This window comes from Mirounga leonina, unplaced genomic scaffold (genome assembly GCF_011800145.1).
Source record: "Mirounga leonina isolate KUSES-001 unplaced genomic scaffold, KU_Mleo_1.0 Mir_106, whole genome shotgun sequence".
Lineage (NCBI taxonomy): Eukaryota > Metazoa > Chordata > Mammalia > Carnivora > Phocidae > Mirounga > Mirounga leonina.
The window spans coordinates 2,345,446-2,363,541 of NW_023270232.1; the positions used below are offsets into that span (position 1 = coordinate 2,345,446).

An 18,096-nucleotide genomic window follows, 5' to 3' on the forward strand; every position below is an offset into this window, starting at 1 on the left:
GGAAGGAAGGAAGGAAGGAAGGAAGGAAGGAAGGAAGGAAGGAAGGAAGGAAGGAAGGATGGAAGGAAGGAAGGAAGAGAGAGAAAGAAAGAAAAGAGAGAGAGAGAAAGAAAGAGAGAGAGAGAAAGAAAGAAAGAAAAAGAAAGAAAGAAGAAAGAAAGAAAGAAAGAAAGAAAGAAAGAAAGAAAGAAAGAAGAAAGAAAGAAAGAAAGAAAGAAAGAAAGAAAAGAAAAAGTCTAATAATTCTTGCATCACAAGACTGTCGCCAAGAATTAAGTATAACCCCAGTAAAACACCAGCCATATCACAGATGCAGGAGAGATAGCCATCGCTTCCTCAAAGGACTTTGTTACCAAGTGCACACATGTACCCTGCACAGAAGGTGTGATGTGCGTATGTTCAGAAGTAGATTCAGAACTTGAATGTCGCTTTCAAAGAACAGGGATTGGAGGGGGGGAAAGTATGTTATTTTGTGAGGTATTTAACTTATGTTGTCTTCCACTAGGCAAACAATATAATTTTGTTGTGGCATAAATACAATGATTTTATTTCCAAAAGAGTAGGACAAAACAAAGATTAAGTTTACTTTTAAAACTATAAACTATGCAGTGTCATAATGATACCTTGCTACTTACTAGAAACAACATTTTGACTCCTAAGTTCTCCAGCCAAGCTCATTCTATCTCATGGAGCAATGATCTTACAGCTTCTGGATCTCAACATGGTCCTGTTTCACTCCTCTGGATCTGATTTCTTCTGCACACTGCCTTTTATACTGAGCGCATGTGATAATGGTATATCTGCTGAATTTGTTTCTAATTCTCCTTATCCCATTCTCCCTAGGTGACCCAAAATGACACAGTATTTTATTTTATTGAACACTGTCAGCATAGGCAGCTTTAAAACAGAAACTATAAAATTAAAAAATAATAATTGCTGGTCTACATATATGTTTTTCACATTTATTCTTTTTTTTTTTTTTTTTTAGATTATATTAGATTATATTTTAGAATTTCCAAATGGAGAGCATATGCTTTGAGGTTGGAAGTGGTGCATGATAAATCCAAACAGGTAAGTTGAGGCAAGATGGTAGAAAATCTAGTTTGCTAAGCTAGGACTTAATAGTTTGGAAACTGGAGATTTGTTGTGGATTTCTACTCCAAGGAGTTATATTATCATAGTTGAGTACTAAGGAGATTAATCTGTCCTTAAGATAAATTTTCTGATACAGAAATACAGTGCTCTCCTGCATCCATCTCCAAAGATTGGTAATAGAGGAAGTGAACCTTGTTACTGTTGGGAATTCAGGTCGTTCTTCAAGGTTTTCAGGGGAGAAAAACCTTAGGTGATCCGGAAGGGAGAAGTCAGCTGTTGTTGGACCTGTACACCCTTTTTCCCCGGGGAGGAGAGGTGCAGGAGTGCACCACAGGGATCCCCTGGGCTTGGAGACTCCACCCGGGGTCGGGTGCCAGAGACAGAAACGCGCGGCCACAGCCCGGGTGAGCACGGAGTGCGGCCGGAGACCGGGGAGACGGGAGCGACTGACGGCCCCTCCCCGGGGGCCCACTGAGGGGCGGGGCCCTGAGCTCCCGGCTCCTCCAGGGCGGAGACTGGGAGGCCGCCACTTTCACTCCCATCCTCCAAAGTTGTACGGAAAGCTCTGTTTTTCACATTTATTCTTAAGTCTCTTCCATTGCTCTTCTAAAATTGATGTCCCCAGGTAATTGTCCTACCAAGTCTATATTCCAAGAGACTGGGAGTCAACTGCCAGTCCCAAATTTCTGGTTCAGTGTGGATCTGGAATTGGAACACTCTCCCCTTGAAGAGAAGGCAGTAAAGCCCTCTGAAACTAAACTGGAATATTGAGGTTAGTGGAAATGTCATTTACAACACATACAATGAGAGCTCAGAGCTTTTAGTTATAGAACTATAATTTGGAGCCTTGGTCATAGCACATGAGCAGGATAAATGATTGCTTATTTTGTATAAGGTGCTTTAGTCATAAGTTTTTATGACAGGTTATAGAAGTTTTCAGGATATCTGGTTATAGGTAATTTTCATTTAATCCTCAAAACAAAGTTCTTGAGAGGAACAATCATAGATATTCTCCATTTGGTTAAATATCCTGGCACTGACAGATGTTTTATTTTAGACTCACGTTTAAAATAACATTTAAAAGTAATGTGACCACCCAAATATTTTCAGCACTAATATTACCTTCTGAATTGAATAGTGATATCTGAAGTTCTAAATATATTTATTTTATTTTATTTTTTAAATGTAAATCACATTTTATTTTGTCATCAGAGGTAATTAAATTTGATACATACCCTCTATAAGTGTTTTAGATGGAAGGGTTTTTTGTTTGTTTGTTTGTTTGTTTTAGTGTTCAACAATTCATTAGTTGCATATAACACACAGTGCTCATCACAACTGTGCCCAGATTTTTTTTTTTTTAATCTATGTATTTAAGGATGCCTGGGTGGCTCAGTTGGTTAAGCATCTGCCTTCAGCTCGGGTCATGATCCTGGGGTCCTGGGATCGAGTCCCAGCTCTTTGCTCAGCAGGGCGTCTGCTTCTCCCTCTGCCTGCTCTGCCTGCGGCTCCCCCTGCTTGTGTTCTCTCTCTCTCTCTGACAAATAAATAAATAAAATCTTTAAAATAAATAAATCAATCTATGTATTTACAATTCATGTGTTAATCCCCTGCAAATTCAGAACACCTTACTTATTACTTATCAAAAATCTGTGATAGCTCCTATTAATATTTAGCTTTATAAGCCTGACCTACCTGAATAAAAACATTCTTTAGAGAACACTGCTAAATTGCTTAAAAACTTAATGCACAGAATAGATTCTGGAAATGAAAAGCAATATTGAAAAATAACTGGTAGTAAAGGTATGGTAAATTCTGAGGTAAAAACCTGTGAAGTAGGACTCTCCAGTGTTTTTCTTTTCCACAATTAAGTTTACTTTTTAATTCACTGGGGAAATAAAATCTTTCCTTTTCCATGATGTCACCACAACCTCTTTTGTTAAGATCACACTGATTTCCTAATTTCCAGCTCCACCTGAGCCTTGCCAGTATTCGTCCCACTGGACTTCTCTGGAGCACGGCCGTTGCTGTCCACCATGCTGACATGTTCCACTTGCGCGGCTGCCACCAAGCCACACATTCCTGCCTTTCCTCCTGCTTTGATGATTGTTCTTTCTCAGATTCTTCCTCTTCTCTCCTAGATGGATTTTCTTAAGATTCTACTTTTGACCCTTTCATTTTCTCTTGCTCTTTGGCAATCTTGCCCTACATGAAAGCATTCCAACCATCATCTCTATATGCATGGCCACCATACCTAGCTATTATAGCTCAGCTTCTTGAATGTGTTTGCTATAATCTTAACTTTATGTTGAAAGTAACTTAAATATATTTAAAGCGCTACCTGAATATTTTGGTAGCACTTTAAATATATTAATTCTGTCCTAAGGTGACTCCTCTTTTATTGTATTTCCAATTTCTCCTAAAAAACAAAACAAAACAAAACAAAAAACATGATCTTCCCAGGTGCCAGGCTAAATAAACCCTCAAATTTATCCTCTTTTGCCTCCATCATTACTATAATCTCATGTTGTTTTCAATTTCTGGTCAATTTATATAGTCTATTTACAATGTGTCCTATCTTATAAATTTTTATTCCTGTGTCCCTTATTCAAATTCTGACTTTTGTATATAATAGTCTATAATCTCTTCACTGGTCCTGCCTATCGCATTTTCCATTCAGTTGACACAGTTTCCAGATAATTTCCCAGGAAACACAGCTGTGATAATGTCACTCTTCTACTCAAAACCTATCATGACTTGCCATCCTCTACTAAATTCCAAATCTAAATTCCTTCACTTAGAAGTAAGGACTAAGGCCTATATTTCAATTGTGTATCCAACATCTCCCTTTTTCACAGCCCATGGCCTCCCACTTTTTCTCACATGGGCAGTATCCCCTAGGAGGAACTTGGAAATGTGTGGAAGCATTTTCCGTTATCACAGAAACTGAGCTGGGAGGTGGTGGTTGTGTATTTAGTGCCCCAGATTCTGAATTTTCTGGCAGGCAGATCCCCACTGTTGTGTCTCACACAACAAAGAATTATTCCACGGAAAATGTCAAGAGCTTTCCTGTTAAGAAACAATGTAGCTTACACAGATCCAGTTACTCATTTTTAAAATTTCTCTTATATGTTTTTCCATCTTCTTTGCCTAAAATGCCCTTTTCATATTTTCCCAAATGTTCAAATCTGGCTTATCCCTTAAGGCCTATAGAATATGTCACTTTTCTGAGAGCCCTCCCTGAATCCCCTAACTGACATGAATCTTTAACTCCCACAGCATTTCAAAATATCCTTCTCTAATAACATTTTCATTTTTACCTGGATGATACATTTTCCCTTCTCACTGGAAACAATGTAAGCAAACTCCATCTTTGTTTTTCTCCATAACTAGACCATTGTCTGGGCTGGTACAGGTTATTTATACTCATGTGCTTACTATCACAGCACATACCATGAGTGTAAATCAGGGCTCCAGCATAGTCTCTGTTTTGTGATTAATTTAGAAATTCTTGCCTCAGCCTGCATACTAAATCATACTTAGTCCTGGCTACTTGTTTCAAGTCATTATCTAATTTGTGACCTCACTTCCCCACTTGAATTTAATGTCTATGACTTCTCTTCCACAACTCTGTCTCTTCTTCTAGGACACAATACCTCAGATTTTCTTAGATAAAGCCCCTTCTCAATGAACTCAGAACTTATTCCTCAGACTTGCTTTACTGGGTACCCCATGAATCCCCAACTCCTGCCCCTGGCTCACCCTAGATTCATGGGTTCTCCAAGTAGGTGGTCAGCAAATATTTTTTGAATGAAGATATCCTTGGTGTGAGTGGAAGGGAGTGGCTGATTACATAATTGGGACAGGATGCAAAACAATGATAGTACAATAACACAGACCTTAGTTTACAGCTTGGAAAGCAATTGTGTTCATAGCTGCATTCAATAACAGTCTCCTCACATAAATATCATGGCATCACCAAGGAAAGACTGATCCTGGTTTTCCACTCTGAAATCACCCTAGACAGTCTTGAGAATCAACCATTCTATCATCATCAGCTTCTTTAAAAAATGATCACTTAATTTTAGCCTTCTTATTGTCTTGTATGACTCTTGGTTTCCAAAATCTTTTTTTTTTTTTTTTTTGCCATTCTCTTAAGAGAAAAGAAATAAATTAGGTATAATTGTAAAAAGCCTGTCACAACACTTATAGGTACACTCTGGGATTCTTAAAGAATATGATTATTTCAAATTGACTGAGTCCTATATCGTTTAGTTGCAAACAAAACATCCATCATCATCTATAGAAAATGAAAGAAAACATATCTGCTTCCCCAGAGCATGATTCTGAGAAAATTAAGTGCTTTCAATTCATAGATATGACAGTTTCTTGATCACAAAAACAAACAAACAGAATTCCAGACAAATTAGGATATGTTTTTTATTTGAAAGAGATAGCCTGATACCCTTACTGAAATGTGTGCTGAAGACAGTAACACATCATAACTTAATCAGAACAAGTTGCTATTATAACAAAAGAACCCCGTCCATTCTGGAGGAGATAATGCCAGTCACTTCATATGATTTGTACTTCAAAGAGATAGTGTCATATGGGGACCTTTTATGTCTTCGGTTAGAAACTGGGAGTTTCTATATCTCCCAGAGAACAGAAAAGGGTAAGGAATAGTGCTGGTTTTCAGCATCCACTCCCCAGTGTCTACAACACAAAATAAGTTCATGTGGATAGAATCATTTACTTCATAAATATGTACTAAGTACCTACTATGTGTCAGGCATTATTTTTAGGCTACATCAGTGCACCCAAAATTCCTACCCTCATGGAGGTTATATTTTTCCATGTTTAGATATGAATACAGTTGATGTCCACTGCATACCTTCCCCAAGGTACTTTGTTCTTTTTATACTTCACAAACTTCTATGTCTGAGGCAAACTTGACTTTTGTCTCTACTTTTTAACACACTCAATATACAACCCTTTTAGGAAGTAATTATTGATTTATAATAGGTAACTTGTAAAAATATATCTCCAAGCACATCACTGAAAATAAACTAGATGCCTTTACAAACTGTTTTACCTCTGTCAAGTCATCATATAACATAGCATTTGATGAGAGGGATAAACAGAAGATATAACAAAGCTGTATTAGATATTGATTCAAACATGACAGTCATTAGAAAACTTAACTTGATTTTGGAAAATCTAAGCACTTGTGAGAGTCTGCCTAATTAAGTATAAGTATATTCACCACAGGGAAAATACCCTAGGTTTTCACCATGTTTTTATTAATTAAGGAATCTTACTGACCAAAAAAAAAAAAAGCATGACATCTAATACCTCTACCACCCCAATAATAAAATTCTGTTTCTAACATCTTTGACAAGGCACAGCCTATTTGGCTTTTGGTTAAATACTTCTTGTGGTTAGGTAATAATTCACTACACTTAAAACAACTCATTGTTTTTCTGCTTAGCCTTTAAATTGCAGGGCCTGAACCAAACATGGTGTTCTAGATATGGACAGCCCCAAACCAAGTACACTGGAAATTTCCCCCTATTTCACAAGCTAAGCATCATAATCATTTTAAAGCTATAAGATGGTCCCCATATCATGCTACTGACATATAGTTACCTAAATTAGTACTTTTAATTTTCTGGATTTTTCAGGCCACAAATATTTTTGAAAGAAGTTAAGTAGAGGGGAAAGGGAAGTAACTGACACAGGGTTGGGAAATTTTTATTTTGCTAAGTAAAGAAATAACCATATGAAAAGTTATTATCTACTTTCATTATTATTTCATAAATCAAATGTTTTTGATGAATATCAAACAAGTAGAAAGTACATCAGTTTCTAATGGAAAGTTGAATAAGTTTTACTTTATGAAAAAAGCTGACCTAATTACTGACCTAATTTCAATATACACCATGAAAATGCTTTCATGGACCAGTGTTTGAACTCATTGAACTAGATAGCAAATGCCCCTCTTAATTCCTGATGCCCCAGGTGCTTTTGGTAAGCATTGTTTTCCCTATCCATTCGTACAATAGATTTTATTTAACCTAAAGTCCTGACTTTATATTTATCCTTATTAAATTTAGTTTATGAGCTTTGAAACATTAGTCCAAATTATCAACATATTTTAGAAACTTGAATTCTATCTTTCTCATTTTTATGCTATATGTAAATATAAAATGTTTACTTTTAAAATATCCTTCCAAGTCCTTTTTAAAAATTTTATTTTATTATGTTATGTTAATCACCATACAATACATCATTAGTTTTTGATGTGGTGATCTACGATTCATTGTTTTCATATAACACCCAGTGCTCCACGCAGTAGTTCCCTCCTTAATACCCATCACCCGGCTAACCCATCACCCCACCCCCCTTCCCTCTAAAACCCTGTTTGTTTTTAAGATAGAATAAGCGTAAGTCCTATAGATAGTTTTATCTTTCCACCAGGTTGAGTTCAAACAACTATGCTATTTCAGAAATGCTATCATTCAGATCACATTTCTCTTCTTTATATAAAGGATCCATTAGAGGATCTCAGGATTGGGCATTAAGAGGCTTGTAGGCAAACTTCTCACCCAAGGCTTGTACTCTTTTTATAATAGCTTGGTCAAATAGTCACTCTCCTTGTGTTTGAATGTCTGTGGCATTGAGAAATTCCAAATTCCTCCTCAACAAAGTCCAATTCCTTTCAGCATAGCTCTGTTAGAGAGCATCTCTCATTCTCTATTGAGATGAAACTTGTATCCTTAAAGTTCCTACTCAGAGACTGTAGAGCTCTACCCCTCAGGAATCTTCAGAACAAGTCTTTTGCATCATAGCCCTTTAAAGATTTGGTGACAGTGACGATGTTTCTTGAAGTCTTACCTTTTCCTTCCTAGAAATTCCCTGTTGCTTTTATGAGTTTTTCATATGACATAGTGTCAAGTCTTGTCACTATTTCTAATATCCTCTGCTATATAGGCTCCAAGTGACAATTCTTTTTTAAATGTGACACAGGTAAGTGTGCAAGCACTATAGCTCTAGTCCTTGAGGCACAGTAAGAGCCGGGGTGATCCAACTCACTGAAACCTCAGTGAGTTCAGTTGTTTTTAACAAACAGGAATTAAATGTTGCCCTATCAGCTCCTCTTGATCCCATGTGTTCTCAGCCTGACTTACTCTAGAGTCAATCTAGCAATATTTTTAACTGGTTGGGTTTTATTTAGAAATTAATAAAATACCTACTCATGGTTAAATTGAGAGTTCTAAAAGAAATAAAATGAACTATAAAACTATCCTCCTTGTTTTTTGTCTCCAGGCTCACTTTCCTGGAAGTAACTACTATTAAAATTCTCATGAGAAACTTTTTGAAAATTTTCCTATGACTACACAAACATATGGCTCAATCTATCTCCTTTTTTTTTCCCACATAAATGGGATAATATACATACTCATTTGAAATTTGCCTTTTTTACTTATCTTGGGTATCTTCCATACCAAAACATATATTGAGCCGACTTACTACTTGACACAGTTCTTAACACTCTCTGCTAACAGTCATGTAGGTTGGTTCCAGCTTTTGTCATTATAAGTCAAGCTGCATAAAAACCTTACTAGACTTCTGTGCAAGTGCACATATATAGCTATACCATAAATTGCTGGAAGTCAAATAAGTGAACCTAAATGTATGTGCAAAAGTAGAGCTTACACAGATGGGCACTTATACACACACACACACAAAATTGGGTTACACTCCAGACCCACTAATTCTGAATTTCAGGATGCACTAAATTAAAATATGTACAGTTTAAAGAATAATTTTGAAATATAGAGAAGGTTGAGAGTAAGTTTTAGAATTTATTCTTTGATGAAAAGATGTTAAATCATATTGGGTTTTTTTTCTGACAGCCATACTGCACTGTTGATTCACATTAAGATTACTATCAACTAAAATCTCTTCGCTTTGGGAAGGGTAAATTTAGCTAAGCCATAACTCTTCCATTCTCTATTTTGTAATTTGTTTCATAGTGCCCAATATGTATGGTTTAGTATTTGTACCTATTACATTTCATCTGGATACTGAGATTTAGTTCATATTCTAGAATATCCAAATTCTTTGTGACTAGAGTCTTTCAGCTAATATATGCCCTTTATTCTCATATTTTTAACTGAAAATTTTAAGAATATTTTTATAGTCTTATCCAAATCATTAGGAGAGCACTGAAATGAGCTAAACCAAGAGTAGATCACTGAAGCCCACTAGCACAGAGCTCACCCCTGGTTAGCAACTATACATTAATCAGCCATTTTAGGACTTTTTTCATGAGCTACAACTCAAACTAATTATACTGTCATTTTTTTCCATGTTGTCAAAAAGAATACACACCATGTTAGGAAAAGTTTCACAAAAGGTGTTGCCAAAAACCTTGCTGCCCTTTATAAATATAGAATGATTTATCATTCTAGAGACCATCATTTATATGCTGCCTATATATGCTGCATTTCTGCTAGGTACGGGGCTGTAAGTAGTGAAAAGGAAGACTAAACCATTGCCTTCATGAACTTTATGTTTGAGTGTGGAAAATGTATAATGAAAGTAAAAAAATAATATAAAATATAACTTCAGGTTGTGATAGAGACTCTAAAATAAATAAATATGGTGACATAATGGGGTATAAGCTGGAGGAGTGACTTATGAAGATTGATCTCTGAGAAGATGATATTTGAGCTGAGTCCTTACAAAATGAACATAACAGGAGCTGGCCATATGGGAAAAAAAGCACTGGGAAATTATTATGTGCAAACTCCCTCAGATGGGAAGGAATGTACTGTATTCTAGAAATAGAAAGGCCAATATGCAGAGACCTAATGAGTGAAAAGGGAAATAATTCAGGGTGGGGCTGGGAGTCAGGCAGTAGGAAGTTTATATAAGTCTGAATAAGACATAAAAAATGTTTGAATTTTGGGCGCCTGGGTGGCTCAGATGGTTAAGCATCTGCCTTCGGCTCAGGTCATGATCCCAGGGTCCTGGGATCAAGTCCCACATCGGGCTCCCGGGTCAGCGGGGAGCCTGCTTCTCCCTCTGACCCTTTCCCCTCTCATGCTGTTTCTCTCTCGCTCGCTCCCTAAAAAATAAATAAAATCTTTAAAAAAAAAAAAAAAGAAGTTTGAATTTTACTGTAAAAGCTAAGAAAAGCAATTGCTATTATAAACATCTTTAAAATTTACTTCAGTTTTTAGATAGAAAGTAGGTTAAAGAGATATAAGTATAAGCATGGAAACCATATAAAATGTTACTATGGTCTAAGAGATGATGGCTGGTGGTATAGGCTGAGATGCTGACAGATAAGCTGGAGAAAAGTATATAGATTCAAGATAAATATTTTTGATGAGATCGATAGGACTAGTTAATGGCTTCAATAGGAAAACAGCCATTAGATATCATTAGAATATAAACTTCACAAGAACAAGGATTTTCATCTGTTTGTTTTCTTTACAATTTACCCTCCAGATACCTAAAGAATACCTATCACATAGTATATGTTCAATAAATATTTACTGAGCAAAGAAAGAAAAGCTTACAGGTTTTTCCCAAGAGCAACCAGGCAAAGAGCCATGCCATTAACTAAAATCAGTAAGACTGAAGAAGTAGCAGAATGAGATGCGAATGGAACAATCAGGAGTTCCATTTTGGCTAAAGTTTTAGATGTCTTCTAGATGTCAAAGCGCAAATGTCAAGACTATATTATATCTGAGTGTGATCTTTAGGGGAGAGATCTGTCCTGGAGAGAAAATTTTGGAAGCCATCAGCATGTAGTCATGGAATTTATTGTACTAAATAATAAAAATCTAAAGAGCCCCTGAAGGACATTTAAAAAAAAGATTGATTATGGAGATACATAAAGCTTTTAAAATAACATTTACTAATAAAACATTTATTAATGGAAAGCCTCAGTATCTTGAAGAGCCATTACTCCTAAAATAATCTAAAATTCAAGATATATTAACAATTTCAATAAAAATTCTAATGTACTTTCATGGAACTTGACAAGTTGATCTTGAAAGTTATATGAACAAGCATAAAGTAAGAGCAATAAACAAATAAACAAAAAACCACCACCAATAACAACAAAAAAACAAGGTGAGCCAATTTACCTAGAGATACCAGATTTAGTATAAAATCATAATTAAGACACTGCAATACTGATGCAGGTACAAAGAAATAGACCAGTGGAATAGAATAGAGAGCCCAGAAAATAGAGATACCCTATGACCCAGCAATTGCACTACTGGGTATTTACCCCAAAGATATGAATGTAGGGATCCAAAGGTGTACATGCACCCCGATGTTTATAGCAGCAATGTCCACGATAGCCAAACTATGGAAAGAGCCCAGATATCCATCAAAAGATGAATGGATAAAGACGATGTGGTATTTTATATATATATAAAATATATATATATTTTCAGGCACCCCTGAAATGTATTTTAATTTACCTATCAATCTATATTTACATATGGAATACTAGTAAATAAATTACACATTTGTTATATATGTATTATACATGTATAATGCATTTTATAAAACATGTAGATGTATGCATGTATTACAAATATGTATAGTATATACATATGTGTGTATACAAATATATATAAAACAATAAAAATGTTTTAAAAAGTGTGTGCATGTGTGTGAAACAATGATAGCATTTTACATTACTTGGGAAAGGATCAACTATTTAATACATGATGGTGGCCCAACGGTTAGCACTGTAAAAAAAAAAAAAATCCCTACCTCAGACATAAAAATAAATTTTAGATGAAGTAAAGATCTAAATGTTAAATAATACTTCAGCCTTTTTGGGGGCGCCTGGGTGGCTCAGTCATTGAGCACCCACCTTGGGCTCAGGTCCTGATCCCAGGGTCCTGGGATCGAGCCCCGCACTGGGCTCCCTGCTCGGGGGGAAGCCTGCTTCTCCCTCTCCCACTCCCCCTGCTTGTGTTCCTGCTCTTACTATCACTCTCTCTGTCAAATAAATTAGAAAAAAAAATACTTCTGCCTTTTTTAAAGAAACTGTGAAAACTATGTAACATTTTTGTTGGGAGAATTTCTTAACAAGGCACAAACCAACAAATCATTATACAGGGTAGATGCTCAATAAATATCTATCGAAGTAATTAAAAGATGGATCATTAAAGTTCCTAAAATCTTCAGTGATCAAAATATTATTTTAAAAGTTAAAAGAAAAGCTATAGTCAACAGAAGATATTTTTTAAAACCTAAACAATCTAGAGGGGGGTTGGGGGCATGCATTAGCCTGGTGATGGGTATTAAAGAAGGCAAGTACCGAATGGAGCACAGGGTGTTATATGCAAACAATGAATCAAAAACTAATGATGTCATGTATGGTGATTAACATAACAATAAAATAAAATTAAATTAAATTAAATTTAAAAACCTAAGCAATGTAATTAAAAAAAAAAAAAGACAACCTAACTAAAAGTAGCAAAGGATTTAGGCAATTCACAGAGTTAGAAAACCAAATGGTTAACAAACATTTGAAAAATGTTCCCTTTAGTAATCAGAAAATTATAAATGAAAACCAATGAGATATATTTAATACTCTTCAGATTCAAAAGGCACTTTAAAAGGTGGCAGTATCAAATGCAATCCATAGTATAGAGAAACGCGAACTCTCCTAGACCGCGGAAGGGGAGTATTAATGATTCAACCCCTTTGGAGATCCCACGGCAGTATCCCAATTCCTAGTGAGATCTCACAGAAAACTGTCATCAGTTGCGAGATCTCAGCTGTAGGTCTTCTGGACCCCACTTCTCCAGCCAGTTTTTACTTGTTAATCAACATTAAGTCCAAAGGAGGAGTCTCCCTTACTGTTTCCTCAATATTCTTAGAGATGAAATTATCAGTAAGGTAAATCAAGAATTTAATAAATATGCCACTTTTAGAAAGATGAGAATTTCAGCAGATATCCAGAGACTTGAAATCTCTAATCATTGTTATATTTCACATCCTTACAACATTTGTGATCTTTATGAGGAAGTAATTATCCATATTATCTCTCAATTATTCTAAGACAAGGTGTTTAAGATTGCCCTTAGGTGTATACTGATTCATGGCTCAAGACACTATCCTAGAAATAATTCCCTAAAAATATGTTGCTTTTCAGATAACAAACAAATGAAAACTTCTGAATTGCAGACAAGAAAACATTTCTTGGCTTTTTTCAAACTCATGTCTTCTTTGAATAAAAGAGGGGAAAAGAAGTCATTCCTTTCATATTCTGAGATTTCAAAATTAATAATGACTAAAAATAAAATCGTTGGACAAACCCCTGCTTTGATTTCACACTGTACCTTTCTCTCAGAAAATTCTGATATGGTCCCTTAGGGAATGTTATAAGAACCAGGTGCTAAGTAAAGAACTTGGTGCTTAGTAAAGAATAAATCATGACCTTAGGACAAGTCATCTTCTGTGTTCAAAATAAATATCTTAATATACTTTCATATATATAAAGGTCTGAAGTATTATATATAATTTTTATAGTTAGTTTAATGGAAGAGACAGCAACTTAGTTATCATACCTGTGGACACAAGGTTTCTAGGTGATTGGCCGCAATTTTGACAATTTTAATTCCATCTTCATTTGTTGACATGGAACAAGCAAGATTTGCCACCTTAAATACAATCCAAAATAATGGAAATTATTTCAGATTATTAAGGAAATGCAGAAACATTTGTTATCCTAAATAAGTTAGAGCATGTACATACTCATTGAAAAATCTCAGTGATAAACAACAGCTTTCTCATAAATGTCACTGCTATCTGTTTTATGGAAGTACTCAGAGAATCTATTAAAACAATTAACAACAAAGGGCTCTAGAAAATTGTTTAAAACAAAAAGGAAGACAGATGAGTGAATCAGTCAACCCTATCCAGTCTCTTGGTATCAATATCTAACCCATAATAAGATGCCAACTATTATGGTTTCCTATAGGACTGGAAAAAAAAAAAAGTTTATCTTTGGATTGAATGCTAACAGGTTCTTGGAATCTCATACAATTATGATTTTTTTAAGTTTGTAATTGTTTTATTATTATTTTTTCATTCCCCAGCAGTCTATCATGCATACTTAAGTTGCAGTAAGCATGACTATATCTTTGCTCATGTTTTATCCAGCATCAAATATATTACAAAGCTGGACAAATACAAGATAATTAATTTCTTCTTCCTGTTCTTGCTTTTCTACTACAACTTCATGGGCACTGTTTGACATTCCAGCAGTCAATTTGATTCAAGCATTAGTAACACGTAAGTTCCCTTATACATTACTCCTTTTGAAACTTGCACTGTTTTCCAGTGAAATGGGTGATCTTTTAAATAATCACCTTAAGGTCCATTACCTAAACCCAGTATTTACAGATACTTTCTTTATACCATGAAAGAGCCATGAGAAAGAGTATGGGATTCCTTGCCCTTCCTTTGGCCCTCACCCTTACTCAACATTGTTCTTGCTAGCAGCTGAGTGTGTCCAGCTGCAATGTTTCCTCTGATCTACAAGTTACGTCGTTGTCTTCATCACTGCAAGGAAATAGCTTTTCTATCATTTTTCTAACCTTCCTAACGTCTCTGTTGGTTATTACATAATTCAACACATTGCAGGTTTTACTACTCAAATCCAAAATACATTCAGTTGCAGAAAACCACACTTTAGCTGCACACAATAGAAGCAGACAACACATATATCCTTGGATCACAACTGTAGAGTACCACAAAATGTAACTTAAGTAGATTTATAGTCTGCTTTTTTATAGCATTACTTTTAATATGTGAACCATGAAACAATTCCTTGATTTGCATTTACATATAATGAAATAAAAGCCATACATTATTTAACTGTGGAAGGGCATTGTTCACTTTATGAATGTATATGAAAATGGCTTCCTTGACAAGGGCTTTTGTTGGCTTGAAGGTCACAATGCTTCGACTTTCATATCTGACGTACAATTAGCACACCTGTGAATTATTTGAAAAGGGCAGTAGTTTCAGCACGCCTTCCCGCCTCCAAGCCCCACTCACGGAAAGTATGATTCAGCAATCTAATCACTTTGACATGTCTTCTAATAATTTGCACTGCTCTGAAGAAAATCTCTATCTATAAATTTGAGTGCTGTTTCTTTTTAGTAAAATTTTAAAAATTAGAAATTATTGGTTCAATCTTCTGGTCAAATCAAATGAATGCTGGTTAATCCAAAGTTTAAAAATTATAAAAACATGCCCCAAATACTCTTTTCTTTACTTTTTAATGGATCATCTTTCTCTTTTTTTTCCCCTTTTAAAAACAGACATTCTTGGTACTGGACATTTGCTGGACACCATGTTTATTGTAAGCCAATTGAGTGACTAACGTAATGTGGAAATCGTCCTAATCACAAAAGTTCTGTTTACATGAGTAGACTTAAGTTTTAGAAAATTCTCAATTGAAAATGCAACACAGCTAAATGTTTTCTACTCAATTAATAATCATCCTAACACTCTGTCCTCCTTTATTCAGACAGACTTGAAATTATCCTTACCAGAACTGTTTTATGTCAGATAAATTTTCTAAATAATCAAGTGCTATTTCCAGGTTATGGCAAGTGGAGTTTTAGTGATATTATATACAAACAAATTTGAATTTATGAGATAGCTAGTATTCTGTGACAAAATGAAATAAAAGTTAAGTGATAGAAATAAAATCTCTTTACATTTCTAATTTGAGTGACTTGTGACATATTTTCCAAAGCTGCATCAATATGTAAATGAAAGCTAAATTTCTTCTAACAGTATTCCTAAGTTCTGTGTGGCTTTTTAGGAAGCCAGTTATGTTTCTGAGCACAGCAGGAAGTCAACTCCCTACTAATCAAAGAAAGCAAAATACAAATAAAATATTTTGTAAAACTGAGATATTTGGACATCTGAGATCCTTTGTACAATCTAACTTTGACAACATTTCAAAGTCTGTGTAAAGCTTCATTATTCAAGAGATCCTTTTGGAAAGTTTCTTCCCACTAAGGGAAATTAGGGCATAGGAAGTTTTTAGAAACAAATAGATCTTGAACCTAGAGTCAAAACAGGCTTGAACCTGATTTCCACAATTAATAAGCATTTGACCATGGGCAAAGTGTTAGCTTCTCTTAGCTTATTTTCTAACCTGAAAAATAGGTATGATAATACCTATGTCACTGGAGTACTTGGATTAAATGAGATAGTGCATGGAGGTGGCCTGAAGCTACCAGGTAGGCTTGACCAGGTATGAATTTCCTTCCAGTTCACCTATCTCTCTACCAATGCAGGGTGGGAAAGAGCAGTTAGTCTCTTAAGAGGTTTTACAGAATTAAAACCTTACGGGAGGCTAAAGAAATTTGACAAAATGTCTAATCTGAGAGACAAACTGAAGCATTTTTAGGACTCATGCAGGAAATACATAGTATCTTGATATAACTCAGTGGTTGAGTGGGTTGGTAGGTCCCCAGGCAAACATGAGTGTGTATGCCCTCCCTAAAGGGATTAGAACTCTTTAAAACAAAATGAAAAGCAAACAACATTTCCTTGACCAAAGGAACAGTCTGTTGGCTTTAGTTCATAGGTCAGCAGTTTGTGAATTCTGAACCCTATTCTCTAATCCTCTATTACATAGATAGGAAAACAAAATCAAGCAGGGAGAAGAAACAAACTCAAAACATCCAATGACAGGGAGACTATTAAGTAGAGCTGTGTGTGCTCTTTTATGCCACCCCTGAATTAAAAGTATTGACAAAAGTTCCTTCATTGAAATAACTTTCTATTGATATTGTACTACATTCTTAACCAAGTCCATGAACATCAGTCTAAATTATCCTAAGTAAATGGGACTAAAGGCACTCAGGTAAATTCATAAGTTTGTTAAAAGAAAAAGGCCAGAACACTATATTCTTTCATTTTTATAAAAAATTAAACTGGGGCACCTGGGTGGATCAGTTGGTTAGGCATCTGCCTCTTGGTTTTGGCTCTGGTCATGATATTGGGGTTGTGGGATTGATCCCCACCCCTCCCTCTGTCCCTTCCCCTGCTCTTGCCCTCTCTCTCTCTCAAATAAATAAATCTTAAAAAAAATAAACTATATCATTAAAATCATTATTGATACTGTATCTAATAATTTCAAAAGATAAATTAAAAAATCTTTAAACAGCAACATGTCATGTTACTGAGAATGATTTTATTTATGTATATATTTTACATCAGTGCCTTTCATGTGAACCTCTGTCCTTCTCACCAGTCCTTCTGCCTCTAAGATGTATGTCCATTCTAGACCTTTCAAACTTGACTAAATGTACTACTCTATCTGGATTGTTTAAAAAAAAAAAAATTGTAGACAACAAAGCCTGGTCAGATGATTCCTAAACTAATTAACATTTGTTATCATGCTGTTCATGTTTGTCTTCTCTTTCTGGCTCCTAATTCAAGTTTTGCATACCAATTTTTATGTTCCTGTCATTCTTTCTATTTGCTGAACTTTGGTTCTAGCTTTCACACGGCATAGAACATGGTGCCCAGGGCTCCTGGGTGGTTCAATTGGTTAAGTGCCCTACTCTTGATTTTGGCTTAGATCATGATCTTGCAATTGTGGGATTGAGCCCCATGTTGGTCATGCTTAGTGTGGAGTCTGCTTCAGATTCTCTCTCCATCTCCCTCTCATTCACTCTCTCTCCCTTTCAAATAAATAAATAAAATCTTAAAAAAAAAAAAAAAAGGAACATGGTACCCTTCACTCCCTAACCTATGGTCTTAAATAAGAAATGAATCATTGAACATTATATCAAAGACTAATGATGTACTATACATTGGCTAATTGAATTTAAATATAAATAAATAAATAAATAAATAAATAAATAAATAAATAAATGAAAGAAAGAAAGAAAGAAAGAAAGAAAGAAAGAAAGAAAGAAAGAA

General features: G+C 35.2%; 1 protein-coding gene across 1 annotated transcript in view; it reads right to left on the bottom strand.

Annotated features, from left to right (window-relative positions):
• Positions 1-18,096, bottom strand: part of LOC118017833 (catenin alpha-3-like) — a 1,833,615-nt gene that overhangs the window by 650,871 nt on the left and 1,164,648 nt on the right. Inside the window, exon 11 of the mRNA XM_035016112.1 lies at positions 13,710-13,802. Within this exon, the coding sequence (XP_034872003.1) occupies positions 13,710-13,802 (93 nt within the window). The remainder of the gene's footprint in view (positions 1-13,709; positions 13,803-18,096) is intronic.